This window comes from Coptis chinensis, chromosome 5 (genome assembly GCF_015680905.1).
Source record: "Coptis chinensis isolate HL-2020 chromosome 5, ASM1568090v1, whole genome shotgun sequence".
Taxonomy (NCBI): domain Eukaryota; kingdom Viridiplantae; phylum Streptophyta; class Magnoliopsida; order Ranunculales; family Ranunculaceae; genus Coptis; species Coptis chinensis.
The window spans coordinates 52,031,002-52,050,599 of record NC_141460.1 but is presented as its reverse complement, the minus strand read 5'-3'; the positions used below and the strand labels follow the sequence as shown (position 1 = coordinate 52,050,599).

General features: G+C 37.9%; 1 protein-coding gene and 1 pseudogene across 1 annotated transcript; both read left to right on the top strand.

Moving 5' to 3' along the window:
* Positions 1-324: 324 nt before the first annotated feature.
* LOC147497888 (uncharacterized) lies at positions 325-777 on the top strand. Its single transcript, XM_086563041.1, has one exon. The coding sequence runs from the start codon at positions 325-327 to the stop codon at positions 775-777; it is 453 nt and encodes a 150-aa protein (XP_086419167.1).
* A 1,650-nt stretch (positions 778-2,427) lies between these two features.
* On the top strand, positions 2,428-5,104 carry LOC147497887 (uncharacterized; annotated as a pseudogene).
* The last annotated feature ends 14,494 nt before the right edge of the window (positions 5,105-19,598 follow it).

Sequence of the window (19,598 nt, the reverse complement as noted above, 5' to 3'; positions counted from 1 at the left end):
CTGCTCTTGGTAGGAACACAGACTCCCTTGACGGAGATTCAAGTGTAAACCCTTTAAGTCAGACTTTAGGATTTATTTCATTTTGCTTGGCATTTGTATTGTGCATCTAAAAAATAATAATAATAATAATTTGTTTGCTAGGTGAATGTTTAGGAAGTGTGTGTGCATCTAGGTTAGAATTTGCATTTGTTTATGCCCCGTTGGAAACGAGTTAACAAACTGCTAACTCGATCTTGGACTCCATATGGTAAGTCTGAGCGAAATCCACCTTTTTCTCCCACAATCATAACTTTATCTCCACCAGTCAGCCCAAGACAATTCACCATGGCTGCAAATAATCAACCAGCTGAAAAGCAACTAAGGGACTACTTTGCCTCTATTGCTTCAAACCCACCCTCAAGCATCAATTACCCACCTGTGGAGGCGGCTCAATTTGAGATTAGGCCGACCATCATTAATATGCTTGCTCAACACCAGTTTCATGGTTTGGATAATGAAAATCCATATGCCCATATAATAAACTCTCTCAACATTTGTGGTACTTTTAAAAATCAAAATTTGGATGAGAACAATGTGAAGTTGAGACTTTTTCCATTCTCCCTTTCAGACAAAGCCCTTTTGTGGCTTAATTCTTTCCCGTACAAGCCCATTAGCACCTGGGATGAATTGTTGAAAAAGTTCATGGGACAATTTTATCCCATTTCAAAAACTAATGCAATGAGAGCGGCGATAATGGATTTTAAGCAAGCTGAAAACGAGCATTACTATGAGTGTTAGGACCACTTTTACACTCTTCTTTTGAAGTGTCCCCACCATGGTTATAAAAAGTGGTAATTAGTCCAATTTTTCACTAAAGGACTTTTGCAAGATCAACGCTAAATGATCCAATCCATGCACAAAGGCAAGTTCACTTACTTGACCAGATCAGAGGCATTCACATTCCTCCAAGACTTAGCTGAGGATTCACAACAGTGGGGTATTAGTACTAGTACCACCCCAATCTACGAGAGACAGACTAGTGAACCTAGGAAAGGAGGTATGTATGAAGTAAAGAGAGATCTCGATGAACCTAAAATTATGTTGAATAGTCTGAACAATTTGACTAAGCAGTTTGCTGCTTTTGCCTTAACATCCAATAAGGCCCAAAGTCAACAAGTGTCGTCTGCTTCTAGTTTCGTGATGAGTGTGCACAATGAACCAAACATTTTTCCGTGCACAATTTGTTCAGGTCCATACCACACTGCCCATTCATGAAAACAGAATTTGTCTTAAAACCAACAGTTAGGTCGACCAGGCTTTTCTAGTAATAACCAGGGTAGGCAACAGAACCAATTCCCCATGAACCAGCAGATGAACCCAACCTAGTACAACCAGTACAACCCATCTTCTAGTTCCCATTATGTTCCATCCCAACAACCACAAAGACAACCATGGGAAGAAGCCTTCCATAAGCTTGAACAATAAGTGAGCCAACAGTCTAACTAGATTAGTCAACTCATTAACCTTGTAGCCGTTAAAGAGAAAGGAACGTTCCTAAGTCAACCACTAGCTAACCCAAAGGGGAACACCAAGGAAAATTCCTTTGAAGTTTCAAGTTCCCAAGACAATACTTTTCCTAGGGAGATGAAAGTAGTCACCACACTAAGATCAGGGAGGGAAATTGACAATCAGGTTAGGATGCTAAGTGAGTCCACTACTCCAGCCCCACCTAGTAAAGAAACTGAGTCAACTGTAACCCCGAGTTCCAAGACTCCACAACAGAAGCCAGATGACTCCTAGACTAAGTCAGATTCCCAAATTAGAACTGTCATGCCAAAAGCCACTTTCCTAGAGCGACTCACTCAAAATAAGAAGGATAAACAATTTTCAGAGATTATGGAGGTTTTCAAAAATGTGAGCATTAATATTCCCTTCTCAGCACAATTCAGCAGATCCCATCCTACATGAAATTTGTAAAAGACTTATGCACTATTAAGATGAACACCCATGTCCCTAAACAAGCCTTTCTTACTGCTCAAGTCACATCCTTAATCCACCAGAAAACTACAATTAAGCTTAAGGATCATGGGACCCTTATAGTCTCTTGCCACATTGGAGACAAGTTCAAGGGAAAATGCTCTGTTAGATCTTGGTGCTAGTGTCAACTTGTTACCTTATTCTGTTTATTAGGAGTTGGGCCTACAAGATGTAAAGCCCACAAGAGTCACCTTGCAATTAGCAGATCGACCTATTAAGATTCCGCGTGATATAGTTTAGGACGTCTTAGTCAAAGTAGTTGACTTCTACTACCCTGTAGAGTTCGTAGTTTTAGATACTCATGATCCCATAGATAATAGAATTCCAATCATTTTAGGCCAACCATTCCTAGCTACAGCCAATGCCTTGATAAACTGTAGAAATGGTGAGATGAAGGTGTCCTTTAGGAATATGTCTGCAGATGTGAATGTCTTCCACTTTATAAAGAAACACAATGATAATGAGGATATTGGTGAAGTTTTTCTCCTCAATAGTTTGGTCCCTACTCCACAAGTGGAAGACCCATTAGAAGCATGTTTGACCCATTTTGCTTGTGATTTTGACATAGATGGATCCATTAGTGCTGTGAATGAGTTATTAGATTCTGCACCTATCCTAGAAACCAAAAACTAGAAAGCTAAGGTTGAACCACTCCACCTTCCTATTCCCAAAACAATTTCCAGTGTTAATTCCAAGGCTGAGCCTAGTAGTGAGCCCAAGGTTGATTCTACTCCTTCACCAGCAAGCCCAGAACTTAAGCCTTTGCCAGCTGAACTCAAGTATGTTTTCTTAGGACCCAATGAGACATACCCTGTTATTGTTGCCTCTGATTTATCAGATAAACAAGAGATCTTATTAGTTGAAGTTTTGAAAAGGCATAAGTTTGCCATTGGTTGGTCCCTTAGTGATATCAAAGGTATTAATCCTTTAGTGGTTTAACATAAAATTCACTTGGAAGATAATGCTAAAACTTCTAGAGAACCCCAGAGGAGATTGAGCCCACACATGAAGGAGGTAGTCCGAGATGAAGTTTTGAAGTTCTTAGATGCAGGTATCATCTACCCCATCTCAGATAGCCAGTAGATTAGCCTTGTACAAGTTGTACCCAAGAAATCTGGGATAACTGTTGTCCCAAATGATGAAAATGAGTTACTCCCTACTAGAGTTCAGACAGGATGGAGAATGTGCATAGATTTTAGGAAGCTTAATGCACAAACAAGAAAATATCATTTCCCTCTCCCATTTATTGATCAGATGTTGGATAGATTAGCAGGCCATGCTTTTTATTGTTTCTTATATGGCTTCTCGGGTTATTTTTAGATTGTTATAGCCCCAGAAACCCAAGAAAAAACTACCTTTACCTGTCCTTTTGGTACGTTTGCTTATCGACGCATGCCTTTCAGGCTCTGTAATGCACCTGCGACTTTTCAAAGGTGTATGGTTAGTATCTTTTCCAACATGGTAGAGAGGTTCTTAGAAATTTTCATGGATGACTTTTCTATCTTTGGTTCTTCTTTTGATGATTGTTTGAACCATCTGAGTCTTGTTTTAGAAAGATGTGAGGATAAAAACTTAGTCCTCAATTGGGAGAAATGTCATTTCATGGTGAAGAAAGGCATTGTCTTGGGTCATGTTGTTTCTAGTGAGGGTATCCAAGTTGACAAGTCTAAAATTGATATGATTTCTGCTCTACCCATTCCCAAGTCTGTTAAAGATGTTAGATCGTTTTTAGGGCATGCGGGTTTTTATCGTCGGTTCATAAAGGACTTTAGTCAAATTGCTAGGCCTCTGAGTAACTTACTTGCTAAGGATGCTCCTTTTGATTTCACTGGGGCCTATATTAGAGCTTTTGACTATTTGAAAAATGCTTTGACCACTACACCCAGTATCCCGACCTAACTGGTCACTCCCTTTTGAGTTGATGTGTGATGCTTCTGATTACGCGGTTGGTGCAGTCTTAGGTCAAAAGGTTGATAAACTCCCTCACGTCATCTATTATACTAGTAGAACTCTTAATGATGCCCAACTTAACTACTCAACCACTAAGAAAAAGTTTTTGGCAATTGTTTTTTGCTTTTGATAAATTTCGACACTATTTGATTGGTTCCAAAGTGATTGTTTACTTCGATCATGCGGCTTTAAGGCGTCTTCTTTCTAAGAAGGATGTCAAACAGTGATTAGTCCGATGGATCTTGTTGTTGTAGGAGTTTGATCTTGAGATTCATGATAAAAAAGGAACTAAAAATGTAGTTGTCGATCATCTGTCTAGGCTAGTGACTGAGTCCATTGAAAACTGGCCTATTTCTGAGAATTTTCCTGATAAGCACTTGATGGCTGTTGCTCAGACCCCATGGTATGCTGACATAGTGAACTTCCTTGTCACCACTCAATTACCCAATCATTGGAGTAAGCACGATAAATCTAAGTTTTTGGCCACTGCTAAATATTTCGTTTGGGATGACCCCTACCTCTTTAAGTGTTGTCTGGACTAGATAGTACGTAGATGCATTCCTGAGTGGGAACAGAAGCTATTCTCTCATTTTGTCATGATCATGCATGTGGTGGCCATTTTGGCTCCAAAAATACCGCTGCAAAAGTGTTGCAATGCGGATTTTATTGGCCTACATTATTTCGTGATGCCCATACTTATTGTCAAGCTTGCAGTAACTGTCAACACCTAGGATGTATGTCTCGTAGACACATGATGCCTCTTACCCCTATTCTGATTGTGGAAGTTTTTGATGTGTGGGGTATTGACTTTATGCAACCTTTTCCTAACTCCCATGGCTTTGAGTACATTTTAGTGGCAGTTGACTATGTCTCAAAGTGGATTGAGGTTATTACATGTAGGACCAATGACCACAAAGTTGTTTTCAATTTTCTAAGGGAACACATTTTTTCAAGATTTGGTACTCCCCGCGCTATCATTAGTGATGAGGGAAAACACTTTTGCAACAAAGCTTTTGAAAGTTTAATGAAGAAATATGGGGTTACTCACAAGGTTGCCTTACCTTACCACCCCCAGATCAATGGCCAAGCCGAAGTCTCAAATAGGGAAATTAAACAAATCCTTGAAAAGAAGGTCTGACCAGATAGGAAATATTGGAGTTTAAAACTCCCTGATTCACTTTGGGCCTACAGAATTACTTTCAAAACACCTATTGGTATGTCACCTTATCGTCTAGTCTTTGGTAAGCCTTGTCATTTGCATGTAGAGTTAGAGTATAAAGATTATTAGGTCGTAAAAAGCCTTAATTTTGACCTTGTCAAGGCTAGTGACCATAGGAAGTTGCAATTGAATAAGCTTGAGGAGCTTAGGAATGATGCATATGACCTCTCTAAAAAGTACAAAACCAAAATGAAGAGGGTGCACGATAACCAAATCATGAGGAAGGAATTTTTCGTTGGTCAAAATTGAAAACGCGTTGTTCCTGTCACGATAACCAAACCAATAATTCCCGTCTTCATTTGTTTCCTGGGAAATTGAAAACTCGTTGTTCTGGTCATTTCATAGTCACACATGTCACTCCTTATGGAGCAATCACAGTTGAGAACCCAAAAGATGGTAGTACTTTTAAAGTCAATGGTCAACGTTTGAAGCCATTTTTGGAGTTACGTTCCCCAGAAGTAGAGGAAGCACTTCTGGAAGATCCTGTCTATCAAGATTGATCATCTCTTCGATCACCGCTGCGTTGAGCTGACGACGTAAACCTTAGCACTTTTTGGGAGGCAACCCAAAGTATTGTACCTATTCCAAACTCTAGGTTTGGGGGTGCACTTGTATATATAGTTGTTGTAGTATAATTGCATTTCCTTGTGCTTTCATTCTTATTTTATTATCAAGAAATGTGATTAGTAAATAAGCATCAAACAAGGTAAAATGTTTTAATTTCTCTCTTTCCAAACTTATGTTCATTTTGTCCTTAACATCATTATTGTCATTTTGGTGGCTTAGTTTTCAACATTGGGGAAAATGTTTCAGTTAGGTTTGGGGGTGTTGAAATTTAAAATTTCTCTTTGATGTTTATGATTTTTGTAAAAAAAAAATGGTGTTCTAGATTTCAACTATGGGATTCTTATGATAATAAAAGTTTGATACCTTTTCGATGATGAAATAGGTCTAGAAGTCTCAATTTGGCTACATACTTTGACTTGAGTCTTAGAAATCTAAGTTAATTAAAGTGTAATAGACCTTGCATTAGTTCTTGAGTATCTTTGCATGAATCTTGCATTGCATTTTATAAGTAATGAACTTCTAGAATCCAAGAGTCAGATGAATTAACTAGACAAAACCTGTGAGTCTAAGCCAAAAGCCTGCATTATGTGTGAATTTTCTTGAGTGATGACACCATGGATGAAGCTTTTCTGAGTAGAGAGATGCACACTTCTTCTTGTTAGATCACCACACGGACACCTAGGTAGAATTTAGGCATTCTTTAACCGTTTGAGCCTGGTATATCTGATAAGTGCTCAAAAAGTGCAATTTAACCCTCAATTATGTCTCTTGTTTAGCCATCTTAGTGGACTAATAGTATTTGTAAGTTATGTTTTAAGATTCTACAGGTGAAAAAGAGAGTTTTGTAGAATATTAGAGAAAAGGGGTAAAAAAGCAATACACGGAGCATTAAGGATCACATGGGAAGCCCGTGGACAATCATGGAAAAGGCCAAGGAATTGAAGCTACTAAAGATGCGACTTGGACCTATTTTAAAGCCTATTTGGAAGCCCAAGGAAAAAGGATTCGTTTCTTGGACCAAAACCCGCAAAAGAGGAAAGAAAAATAGACCAAAGGTGGAAAAATAGAGTCTCGCGTTTGAGGCTGACGACTATCGTCGTCGAGATCGACCCATGCATTTGGGACGCATAGATCGAGCGTCCAGACGCATTTATTAAGTTTGGGACGCATGAATAGTGCATCCAGACGCATGAATCGACACTGTAGCCAATTCTTTCTCAGTTTTAGAGATGAAGTTGGACTCTGAAAGAAGTCTATTTGTATTAGGAAACAAATGACGGTTTGGAATGCTTCTAGAGCTCATTGTAACCCCTATAAATAGAAGACCTGAGTGCCTCATGTAAAAGGCCAATTCACTTATATTCTTGTCTCGAACTTGAGAGAGAGAGATTAATAATAAAAGATCGGTTTTAACTAGTGAGTCTTAATAAATTAGTCTTTCTAGTCTTATGTTCTTCGACTCTTCTTCTTCTCGTTCTTCATGTTCTTCCTTCTATATGGAAGGCTAATCTTCTCCTTCAAGGGAGGAGATGAAGCCAATGCTTAAGGTTTAATGATTCTTCCGGGTTCATGATGTTCTTGTCAGGTTAGTTCTTTATGTTTTAGTTATTAGTTACATTGCCCACACACGAGGGGATGGAAGTATAGATTAAGGTTTTTATTTATTACAATTGAATATCATGCTAGTTTAAGGTTTTATTTATTGCAATTGAATATTTGCTAGTAACATGCTTTTATTTATTGAAATTGAATATAATGCTAGAATAGAGTTTTATTTATTGTAATTGAATATTATACTATTATTCTCTACTTTTCTTCTAATTGTGTAGTGTTTTAGAGTAAGGGAAGTATTCCTTGTGTTTGCCTTAGATGGTGATTCATTGAATAGCTGCCCAAGCTCACATAAAAGGAAAGAAGATACTATTAACATGAACATAGGAACTACCTTAAGTAGAGTTAATTGTTTAACGATGTTTCACCCAAAAAGGCATCGGCACTCGCTCGATTGCCCGATTGTAGTCTACTTGGAGAACAACATGAAGCAAAAAGTCATTGAATCAAAAGCATTGGTGGATTTGAATCTCTTGAATCTATCTCTCTCATATTCTCTCCCTATTTCCAATTCTTAGCTTTAGTATAAGTTTAGTTAGTTTAGTTTAGTTTAGCATTAGAATCTAATATCTTTACAATTATAGTTTTTAATCCCTCAAACCCCCTTTCCAGTCATGTCCTTTATATAAACATACACTTAAAAGTGGAACGATACCCTACTCATCCTTTACTTATTGAGGGATAATTAGGTTTTGATACGCTTCTTTTTGTTCAACGACCATCATCTATCTACATCATCAACATACACCATCTTACACACAAAAAGGAGCGAGTGTCAAATGGCGCCGCTGCCGGGGATATAATTAATTGTAGCCCTAGAACGAGTGTCAAATGGCGCCGCTGCCGTTTTAAGTTGTTTATGTTTAACGTTTTCTTTCAAGATTAGAATTTTGGATCTTGAGGTAATTTTAGCCGCATCATCCATCCTTTTAAGAAAGAAAGAAGCTTGAAGGACATCTCGAAGACAAGATCTACCATCCAGGTTAGTCGAATCTTCATTCTTTTTATTGCTTTCTTAGTATAGTTGCATCATAGTTTAGTTTTATTGCTTTCTAGTATAATTGCATTTAGGACCTTTTCAACAATTGAAGTTGTAAGCCAACACAGCGAAACATCAAACTCTAGTGTTTCTTGTCTGAATCTTGACAAAGCGGACTATCGATGCGTAGGCGTGGTACTTAAGCAATCCAAGTGATTCACCATAACCCTAGAAGAGGCGACTTTAGACAACGGTAAGAGATACTAGCTGCAAAGCCCAACCCAGTTGAAGGAAAGTAGTTTTGCATATTAGTATAATTTAGAATAGTTGCATATTAGTTTAATTGCATTCAAGCATAGTAAGATAGTTTTCATCATCTTCGCATAGCAAGAATACTAGACAGGATTGATACAATGGCCACACGCAATGATGGAGGTGTTGTGGACACCAATAATCCTGAAGCTATCCCACCCATGCAAGCACAACAGAGGAAGAAGCTGAGTGATTTCTATTCACCAATCATTAGAGACCCACCAAGCAGTATTATTTTTCAAGAGACAGAATCTAACCTGTTTGAACTTAAAGCATCAGTAATCTCTATGCTTCCAAAGTTTAATGGTTCAGGCAATGTTCAGCCATATGTTCACATGAACAAATTTCTATCAGTCCTCAGAACTTTCAAGAACAAGAATATCAAAGATGAGAGTATCAAGTTGATTCTTTTTCCGCTCTCACTCGAAGGTAAAGCCTCCGAATGGTTAACTGCATAGCCGATCAATTCAATAGATAATTGGGAGAAGTTGAGAACAAAGTTTATGAACAAGTACTACCCACCCCAGAAGACAGATGCCATGCAGCAAGCCATTAGCAATTTCAAAGGAAAAGTGGTGAAAGAATATCATCAATTTGGGAGAAATTCAATAATCTGCTAGTCTCATGTCCACATCATGGATATGACAAGAGCACAATGGCTCATTTTTTCTATCGAGGACTCTCGATGATGAACAAAGATGATGATACCAATCGACAAAGGCAAATTTACATCAATGGATGGAGAGGAAGCTTACAACTTTTTTCGAGAATTTAGTGAAGAGACACAACAATGGACTACTAGCAACGAGGATGTCGCTAGCATGGGGGGGAACCAAAGCAATTTGGCTACCAAGCACATGAACAAGCGGATCAAGAACTCGAAGTCTACATTGGCGGGCCACTGGCCACCAAAGATTGGAACTCGAGTAAGAAATTTAATCAGTTCTCTATGAATCCCTCCAAGTTCAACAAGTCTCAAGCTAAATCTCTCCCGGTTATGCAAGCTAGCCAAATCATCGCGAAGTCCGTTTGGACACTTCTCATGCAACTCTAGAATGTCACGGTTACTATCAACATTCATCGGATGGAGAGTACAATATAAACTCATTTCGGAGAGGCCCAACCAAGGTGGTAATAACTTTCAAGGTAATTATTGGAGGCAGAATCTTTGGACCCCGGGTTCTCAAGATCAAAGTTATATTCCACAAACAAGTCAAGTTTCACAGTTGGTCCCTCAACAACAATTATACTCTCAACAAAATTCCAATACAAGTAGAGAGTTGTGTGCCCGATCCTAGGAGAAATTATGCCACACCTGCCAACCGGGAAATGCAATTATTTTGCTATCACCAGAAAAATCAGAAGTTTGAAAGTGTTCTAGAGCTTCTTGCACAGTCTCAGCTCAATCTCCAGCAATCTCAGGCAAGTCAATGTTCTAGAATGGAGTCTCTAGAGGCTAAGGTCGACCAACTCACCACTGCTTTGTCTGTAAAGACACAAGCCACTCAACCTAGCTTATTGGAACCAATATTGAAGAGTGAAGATGTATGCCACATTAGGACAACTTCTAGTACTGATCAACTCCATGATCATGTCAACTTAGTTACTACTCTCAAATCAGGATTGAAGATAGACAACAAGGTTGACTTACCTTCTCATGATGACATTGCTACAGAGCAATCAGTCAAGATTTCAAATGAAGTTCGAAAGGAAGTGGGGGAAATCCTTTCCACTCCTAATTGTCAAGATGAACAAGACAAGATATGCAAGAATGCCAAAGAGAAAGAAGAGCAAACACATGCTGATGAGTTTGTACCAAAGGCACCTTTCCCTATGTTTTTTGCTCAAAGCAAAAAGGACAAGCAATTTTTAGAGATGAAGGAGGCATTTGAGAAAGATAACATCAATATCCCCTTTCTCAAAGCAATCAAGCAGTTGCCATCATATGCCAAATTCTTGAAGGATGCATGCAACATAAAGAGAAGTACTCATGTTCCAAAGCGAGCGTTTCTAGCTGGACAAACAATATCTATTATCGATCAGCAAGCTCCAGTCAAGCTCAAAGATCCAGGAAGTCCTATAATATCATGCAAGATAGGAGAAAAATTCACGGGTAATGCTCTTTTAGACCTTGGTGCTAGTGTTAATCTCTTGCCATATCATGTGTACCAAGTGTTGGGCCTGGAGAACCTAAAGCCAACAAAAGTCAAATTGAAGTTAGCTGACCGTTCTACCAAGATTCCCAGAGGCATAGTTGAGGATGTTCTTGTTCAAGTAGCCGATTTCTACTATCCAGTGGATTTCATTGTTATAGACACCCAGGAAGCCTTTGATAAAATTCCAATTATTCTAGGCCGACCTTTCCTCGCTACCGCAAAAGCTTTGATAAATTGTCACAATGGTGAAATGAAGATCAACTTTGGTAAGATATCCATGGACATAAATATCTTTCACCTGTTGTATAAGGATTGTGATGAAGCCGAAGGTGGAGAGGTGTACTTCCTTGATAGCATGATACAAGAATTCGTCCCATTCGAAGATACAATTGAAAGTGCTCAATCTACAAAAAACTATGATGAACCTGAGAACCACACCACAGAGGCGTTGCTAGCCATGTTCTTAGAATCTCTGCAGAAAATTCAGGATTTAAGTGAGCATAATGGAAAATTGACAGAGAGAGTATCATACCTTGAGAAGATGAACTCTACATTTCAGGATGAACAACATACTTCTGCCCAGAAAAATCAGTTACTAGAGAATCAGCTTAAAGAAGTTTTGGAAAAACAACAGAATCTAGAAACTGAAATGAGTCTTCTAAAGCAGAAAGTGGACCATATTGATAAGAAGCATTGCACTGTTGAAGCCTCTTCTACACCATCATTGTCTGAACAAGAGAAGTATGTGAAACAGTCTACCACCCACCTTGAGCGCAGTCAGCAAGACATCTATTATCAGTACTGTGGTGGTAAAGGGCACATCAGATATTATTGTCCTGTTAGAAAGAAAGATTTTCGTCAATCTTCTACACAGAGGAACCACAAGGCCTATCACAAAAGCATCAGACCTGAAATAGTTCAAGGTAGAGAAGCAGCTTCACCATCAATCTTTCCGACATATCAAGGAATATTTTTGACAACCCACAAGGTGAGACCTCCTCGTCCTCCAAACATTCGTCAGATTTGGGTAAGAAAATCTGATCTCCTCACTCCAAATTGATAATACATTACGTCTTGGGGATCTGACGTAAAAAGACCTAAAAATTTGTTTCTTGAACTAATTCTGATATTCGGCATCAATGGTAATATCCTACCTTTTTCTCATCCATTTCATTTACTTCTTTATACATTGAGGTCAATGCATGCATAAGTAGGGGGGGTGTACTTGAGAAATGAATTTCGAAAATTAGTTTTCAAAAACTAAAATATTTTTGTTTCTATACCAGTAGCATGAGAAAAATGAATTTTAATGATGAGTCTGGGATATATATTCTATACTGCTTAGTGTTGAGTTTGATAGATAGTTGATATTATTGATTTCATTACCGCTCAGACTATTTATTATGCTCGGACATAGTTCTTGTTGATAGAATTCTTTATCAAGGCACCACCATAATACTTGATCAGTTTTGTATACTTTTGCTAGAAAAGAGATTTAAACCCCTAGTAAACTGGAAGTAGAATTTTTAGACTTAGCCCGTGAGACTTGAGCTTTATACCCATTCTTTGGAGAGTTCTTACGAAAAATTCGAGTCTTAGTGACTCAACATCTTTCAGTTCTTTATATCGTTGTAATATAGTCTCATTATTTGTTGATTTGGTTAATCACGAAGTTACATCAACTGGGGAGATAGCCATAAGGTCTTGTAGTCTATTTGAAACAGAGTATCATACTGATAAGCCAAGTAGTGAACCCATTCAGCCTTTATCCCACCTAGTAGGACCATCATGTTAAATCCTTTTGAGCCTTACAATAAGCCATTTTCTTTCATAAAACCCTTTACCCTTTACCCTTTTCCCAACTCCAGACAAGGAGTATAGCCAAAATATTATCAGCCATACCCATATGTTTATGAGAATACGAGGGGCACAAAGAGAAAGAAATAGCACAAAAGGAAGATTACAAGGAAATACCAGAGAGATACAATGAAGACCATCATTCTGTTCTAAGTGAAAGAAGCTAGTGGAAAACAAGCATATCCAGTACTAATCAAGGATATACCACTGAGCTAAAGAAAAAAAAAAAAAAAAAAAAAGTTGAACAGAATGGATGGAAAAGCTAAGGCAAAAGAAAAATTTTCTCTGCAATACAGAATTTGAAGAAATCTTCCAAAGAAAGAAGCAAAACCCTTAGTGTTTTTCAGAAACAACATTTGAATCCTTTTTACCTTTCTTTCATAAACCAATACCCAAGCCAAGTTACAACCCATGACTTATCACTACAGTATGGTACGAAGTCTAGAATAGGTGAGAGGATGCTAAAGTGAAGGACCTGACACTTCATATGTGATTGACATTCTTTCCATGAGACTAATTTCATCCAGAAGTCCGTTTTTCAAGGTAGTATGTGGGATGTTCGTATTCATTATTCTTTTCCCCACATACATGAGGTAAAATAGTAGACCATCTTCTGAGAGATTCTTTTATGAGAGTATGACCGGTGAGGATTGAAAGTCGAGATTAACTGTTTAAAGGTAAACTAAGGATCCGTTTCTTGGATAGGAGAGTATAGGAGATTGACTAAGTACACACATAAGCCTTGATTGAGAATTTTTTCAATTTTTAATATCTCCCATCATAATCTATGAGTCTTTGCAGCGATGTAGTTAGCAATGGAGACTGTCTATTGGGGTAAGCACTAAGTGGATAAGGAATTTCCCTCTCTGAAAAATACTATCTTTCTTGAACATGCTATTGATTGATTTTGTGAGTATATTACCTAAAAACCCTCACGAGACTATAACTCGTCCTTTTTGGGGAACTTAAAGGTTTAAAGCCTTATTGCATATAGTAAATGCAATCGCGATGCCTGCGAAAGTGAGTTAGGATTTTATTTTTTAGGATGTAATTTTGATCACTTATCTATTTTTTTTATCTTATTTGCTAAGAGACTAGCAAAAGGCTAGTTGGGAGTTGTGATAAGTGCTCAAAAAGTGCAATTTAACCCTCAATTATGTCTCTTGTTTAGCCATCTTAGTGGACTAATAGTGTTTGTAAGTTATGTTTTAAGATTCTACAGGTGAAAAAGAGAGTTTTGTAGAATATTAGAGAAAAAGGGGTAAAACAGAGCAATACGGAGCATTAAGGATCACATGGGAAGCCCGTGGACAATCATGGAAAAGGCCAAGGAATTGAAGCTATTAAAGATGCGACTTGGACCTATTTTAAAGCCTATTTGGAAGCCCAAGGCAAAAGGATTCGTTTCTTGGACCAAAACCCGTAAAAAAGGAAAGAAAAATAGACCTAAGGTGGAAAAATAGAGTCTCGCGTTTGAGACGCGACTATCGTGTGTCCAGACACGACCCATGCATTTGAAACGCATAGATCGAGCGTCCAGATGCATTTATTAAGTCTGGGATGCATAAATAGTGCGTCCAGACGCATGAATCGACATTGTAGCCAATTCCTTCTCAGTTTTGGAGATGAAGTTGGACTCTGAAAGAAGTCTATTTGTATTAGGAAACAAATGACAGTTTGGAATGCTTCTAGAGCTCATTGTAACCCCTATAAATAAAGGACCTGAGTGCCTCATGTAAAAGGCCAATTCACTTATATTCTTGTCTCCAGAACTTGAGGCAGAGAGAGATTAATAATAAAATATCGGTTTTAACTAGCTGAGTCTTAATAAATTAGTCTTTCTAGTCTTATGTTCTTCGACTCTTCTTCTTCTCGTTCTTCGTGTTCTTCCTTCTATATGGAAGGCTAATCTTCTCCTTCAAGGGAGGAGATGAAGCCAATGCTTAAGGTTTAATGATTCTTCTGGTTCATGATGTTCTTCAATCAGGTTAGTTCTTTATGTTTTTAGTTATTAGTTACATTGCCCACACCAGGGGATGGAAGTATAGATTAAGGTTTTTATTTATTACAATTGAATATCATGCTAGTTTAAGGTTTTATTTATTGCAATTGAATATTTTCTAGTAACATGCTTTTATTTATTGAAATTGAATATAATGCTATAATAGAGTTTTATTTATTATAATTGAATATTATACTATTATTCTCTACTTTTCTTCTAATTGTGTAGTGTTTTAGAGTAAGGGAAGTATTCCTTGTGTTTGCCTTAGATGGTGATTCATTGAATAGCTGCCCAAGCTCACATAAAAGGAAAGAAGATACTAGTAACATGAACATAGGAACAACCTTAAGTAGAGTTAATTGTTTAACGATGTTTCACCCAAAAGGCATCCAGCACTCGCTCGATTGCCCGATTGTAGTCTACTTGGAGAACAACATGAAGCAAAAAGTCATTGAATCAAAAGCATTGGTGGATTTGAATCTCTTGAATCTATCTCTCTCATATTCTATCCCTATTTCCAATTCTTAGCTTTAGTATAAGTTTAGTTAGTTTAGTTTAGTTTAGCATTAGAATCTAAAATCTCTACAATTATAGTTTTTAATCCCTCAAACCCCCTTTCCAGTCCTGTCCTTCATATAAACATACACTTAAAAGTGGAACGATACCCTACTCATCCTTTACTTATTGAGGGATAATTAGGTTTTGATACGCTTCTTTTTGTTCAACGACCATCATCTATCTACATCATCCACATACACCATCTTACATACAAAAAGGAGCGAGTGTCAATATCCCACCTATATATATAATTTCCTTAGAAGCCCTGTTGAAGCCTTGCTCTTTAAGCCTTTTTCTTGTGAACCAAACTCCTTAACCCATATCTTTTAACCCATAATATAGCCTACCTAAGTTGTTACTTAAGAGTTAGGATGACTGTGAAGAAAATAAAGAAAGTGTACTCAAAGTCAGTTGCTTCCTTAACAGAAAAGTCAGAGTTTCAAGACCTTTCCGCAAGTCAATCAAAATGGCAAGAAGATGTGCCCACCTTTAAAAAAAAAAAAAAAAAAAAAAAAGATGCTTTTGGGGACCATGCAGCACATTGTATGCATTTTTCAGGTTTCAAATACCGACATGATCATGTCAGAGATATTTTATGTGATGCATTTTGGAGGGCTGGGGTACAAGTGAAGAAGGAAGCTCCTGTGAACTTTCTCACTGATCCGAATGAGGGAAGATCTACACTTCGGCCTGCGGATGTGTTGATATACAGTTGGTCTGAGGGGATATATGCATGTGTTGATGTAACTAGAGCCTCTCTGTTGGTAGGGCTTGGGAATGGAGTCTTTGAGGTGGGAGAAGCAGCTAAGAGAGCAGCGACAGGGAAGATGGAGAAGCATGAGGAAGCTTGCACGGCTAACCAGCATTATTTCATTCCATTTAGTTTTGACACTTTTGATTTCTTGGAACAACAGTTTGTTGAGCTTCTCAAGAGACTTCAGAATGTCATGGACAGTAACGTTATGACAGCTGGTTCTAACGAGTTTGTTTTTATAAGAATAGGATTTGCTATTCAGAAATGACTTGCGGCGCAGCTTGTTGCATGCTTGTCCTAATTATTTGTAAAAATCCTTATCAGTATCAATAAAATTTCCACTTAAAAAAAAATAAAAAATCATGGGCCTCCTTGAAAGTTACAATTTGAATTGAAGAAGCACTAAAGTTCGAAGTTTCTCTAAGTAGTTGTGAAGAAGCTATTCTCTCAAGTAATAGCTCTTTAAAATATCCATTCTTTTTCTTGTGAACCCCTACCTAAGCACCATTACAACCCATTTAAGACCTCTAGCTTCCTAGGCTAAATGTGGTGTGAAAGTAATAAGATGATGTGATGATCGACCTCGGCTTCTTTGGTTAGTCATTGAGAGTGTAAGGATTGAGTGTGCCCTCGCACACTAGAGAGACCTTGACTTGGAGTGTAATAATATGAGTGATACGTGTCTATGACACAACCGGTGAGAACCCAAGTTAATGATTCTTTCTAATACCAGAAATGAAGTTACTTGTACATAGCATTGCGTCTTTTCATAGCAGAGTGCTTATATTGTTTAATGCTTGCGTTTATTGCATTTTTATTAACTCTGGTGTCATGAGAATTGAAGTTTGTTGCCAAGAGAGATGAAAAGACTTTGCTGAGATAACTTAGGGTGATAACCTGGATAATTGAATATTTGTAGTCTAATTTAGAACACCGGAATTTTGTGGGTATATTCTCTGCAAACCCTCACGAGACAAAACTCGTCCTCTAGGGGTAACCTTGAGGTTTAACGGCTTGTTACACAAGCTAAGTGCAATCGTGATTCCTGCGAAAATGAGTTAGGATTTTCTTTTCTTTTTTTTTGTTTTGCTCGAGGACTAGCAAAATGTAGGTTTGTGGGTGTTTGATAAGTGCATAAAATTGTATATTTTATATATAGTTTTATAGGCACTTTATAATATCATTTATGCTTAATTGCGTATTTTTAACGTAAAACCATACATTTGCTTTATTCCATGACATTATGCACATTTTTTGGTCATAAAGGATTATTTGCATATATGTACATGTCTTTGGAAAAGTCCAATGCAAAATATGTTTTATTAATTTGGTTTAATATTTTTTGTAGGAAATAAAGATGTTGGTCAAAACCCAATCAAAGCCCGAGCCCATAAGCCAAAAATAATCATTTAGAGAATCAATATGTGAGAGCTCATGGAATAAATTGTGTTATCAAGAATGGAAGGAAATGTTAGAGAATTGATAATTATGGAAGGAAATCAAGAAAGGGTAATTGCAACTACCACCATATATTCTTACCATTTTCACCACATTAAATATCCCAATTTCCATTAATTACTTATTCTCTAGATTTCATTATATCAAATCATTCCATAATACCTTATATCCTACCCACCATATATTCTCCCATATCCTCACCATATTCTTGCCAATCACTCCATTCCTAATTCAAAACCATATCATTCCATTTTATCTTTTATTTGATTTCCAATTTATATTTCCTTCCTCCCTCATGCCTTGATAATATCTCTTCCATATTCCATTTCCTAAATTTTTTTATATTATATTTTCTTCCTATATCCCAAAGATTATTTCTATTTTGTGTGAAGATATTATATGCACAAAGATCTTGTTGGTGGAAACTGTAAATAGAGAAGAGAATTGGCATTGAGGGGAGACCCATTCTACACTCATTCTACACCCATTATATCTCCATTCTAGTAGAAATTTTGCTTTGTAGTTTTAGCTCATTTAATTAGTGAGGGAGAGATATTAGAGTGTGTACCTACTATTTTTCCGACGAGCAATAAAGTGATTTCAAGGTTGAATAAAATGGTGGTATTCTCTTACTCTTTTGATTACTCTGTTAGCATGATAAGGTAAAATCTTCACCCTAATGGTGGATGATGAATCCTGTATAGACCCTAAAACTCTCTATTCTACAAGCTCCTCTTTTCTCTTTCTTTTTCTCTCTCTTTCTCACTGTTCTCTCTTTTTCACCCTAGCGGCCTCCTCCCTTTTTTTCTCCTCATCTTCTCCTTTTTATATTCACCCCCTTCTCATCTGGACCGCCCATATGTCTGGTCATCCTACGACCCTACTACTGACCGTACACCTGCCACCCCGTGGACTAGGGTTCTACAGCCTTGATTCGCTGCTCCTTCTTGTCCATACTTATGCTGCCTCCTATCCCCTATAACGCGGACTTAGTCCAATCTTGCTACATTGTGCCACTACAAATGCTCCTTCTCGACTCCGCGATCCCGTTAAGGGATCCATGGTCGAGAACCCTCACTGTTATTCTCTTTCCACCACCCATACTCTTTTTTCTTGGCTTGCGTGTAAACTGGGCTGCAATCATCACGCGTGTTTTTAGCCGTCCCTCGTTCCTTGCGCTTCCACGTGTCTCGCGTTGGCTGGACTACCCAACTGACTCTTCGAACTCCACAACCCCCGTAATTACATTTTTACCCCTTCACTATTTACCCCGACCGGGTGATGGCTCCAAGAGACAGCGGACATCAGCCTCTGAAGGGTTAGTCCTTGTAGTTCCACAGACCTCTGTGTCTGAAGCACCTGCCCCCATCACCTCGTCACTTCAACCCGCAGTCTCTTCTCCATGCGCCCGCCGGCCTGGCAAAGAACCGATTCCACCGGCAGCTCCGGTTTCTGAATCGGCCCCTGCAGAAGACTTCTGCCCCATTTTCAACGTGCACAACCGCCGAGTATCACTACAACAGAAAGGCTCATTTACAACGCCAGACCTCGTTGCTAAAAGTACTGAAATGCGTTGCAACTGATCAATGACAACGCTAATGTTGGCGTCACAAAGGCGCTACAAAAAAGTGGATCACAAAAGCTAATTTGTGACGCATGTAACGACGTTGCAAAAGTTTGAACTCTTTTGCAACGCCTTGCCTCGTTGCCATAAATTTGTTTGTGTTGCTACTAATATTTTGAAACTAAATTGGTTTTGAAAATAATTCAAACTATTTGTAGCGAGTAGCGTTGCAAAACACTAGTTTTTAACAACACCTTGGGCATTGCAAAAAGTAATTTTTTTAGTTGCACTCTGAATGTCACAAAAGGTTTAATACCTATTGCTACATGCATAGCATTGCAAAAGGGCACCAAATGCGTTGCTAATTGTCCCATTTGAAACGTCCTGCTTTTTTCTTGCAACGCCACTCTTGTTACCACTAGTGCACCTACATAATCAGCACCCGTATTTTACAAATTATTTCAATTATTTTGAATTTGTTGAATTTTGTCGAATGCAATTTACGTAGAAAAGATCAAAAGAATAACCATATTTCAATTTACAATAAGTTGTAACAAAATATATCTTATTAACTAAGATCACCCATTACAAAAAA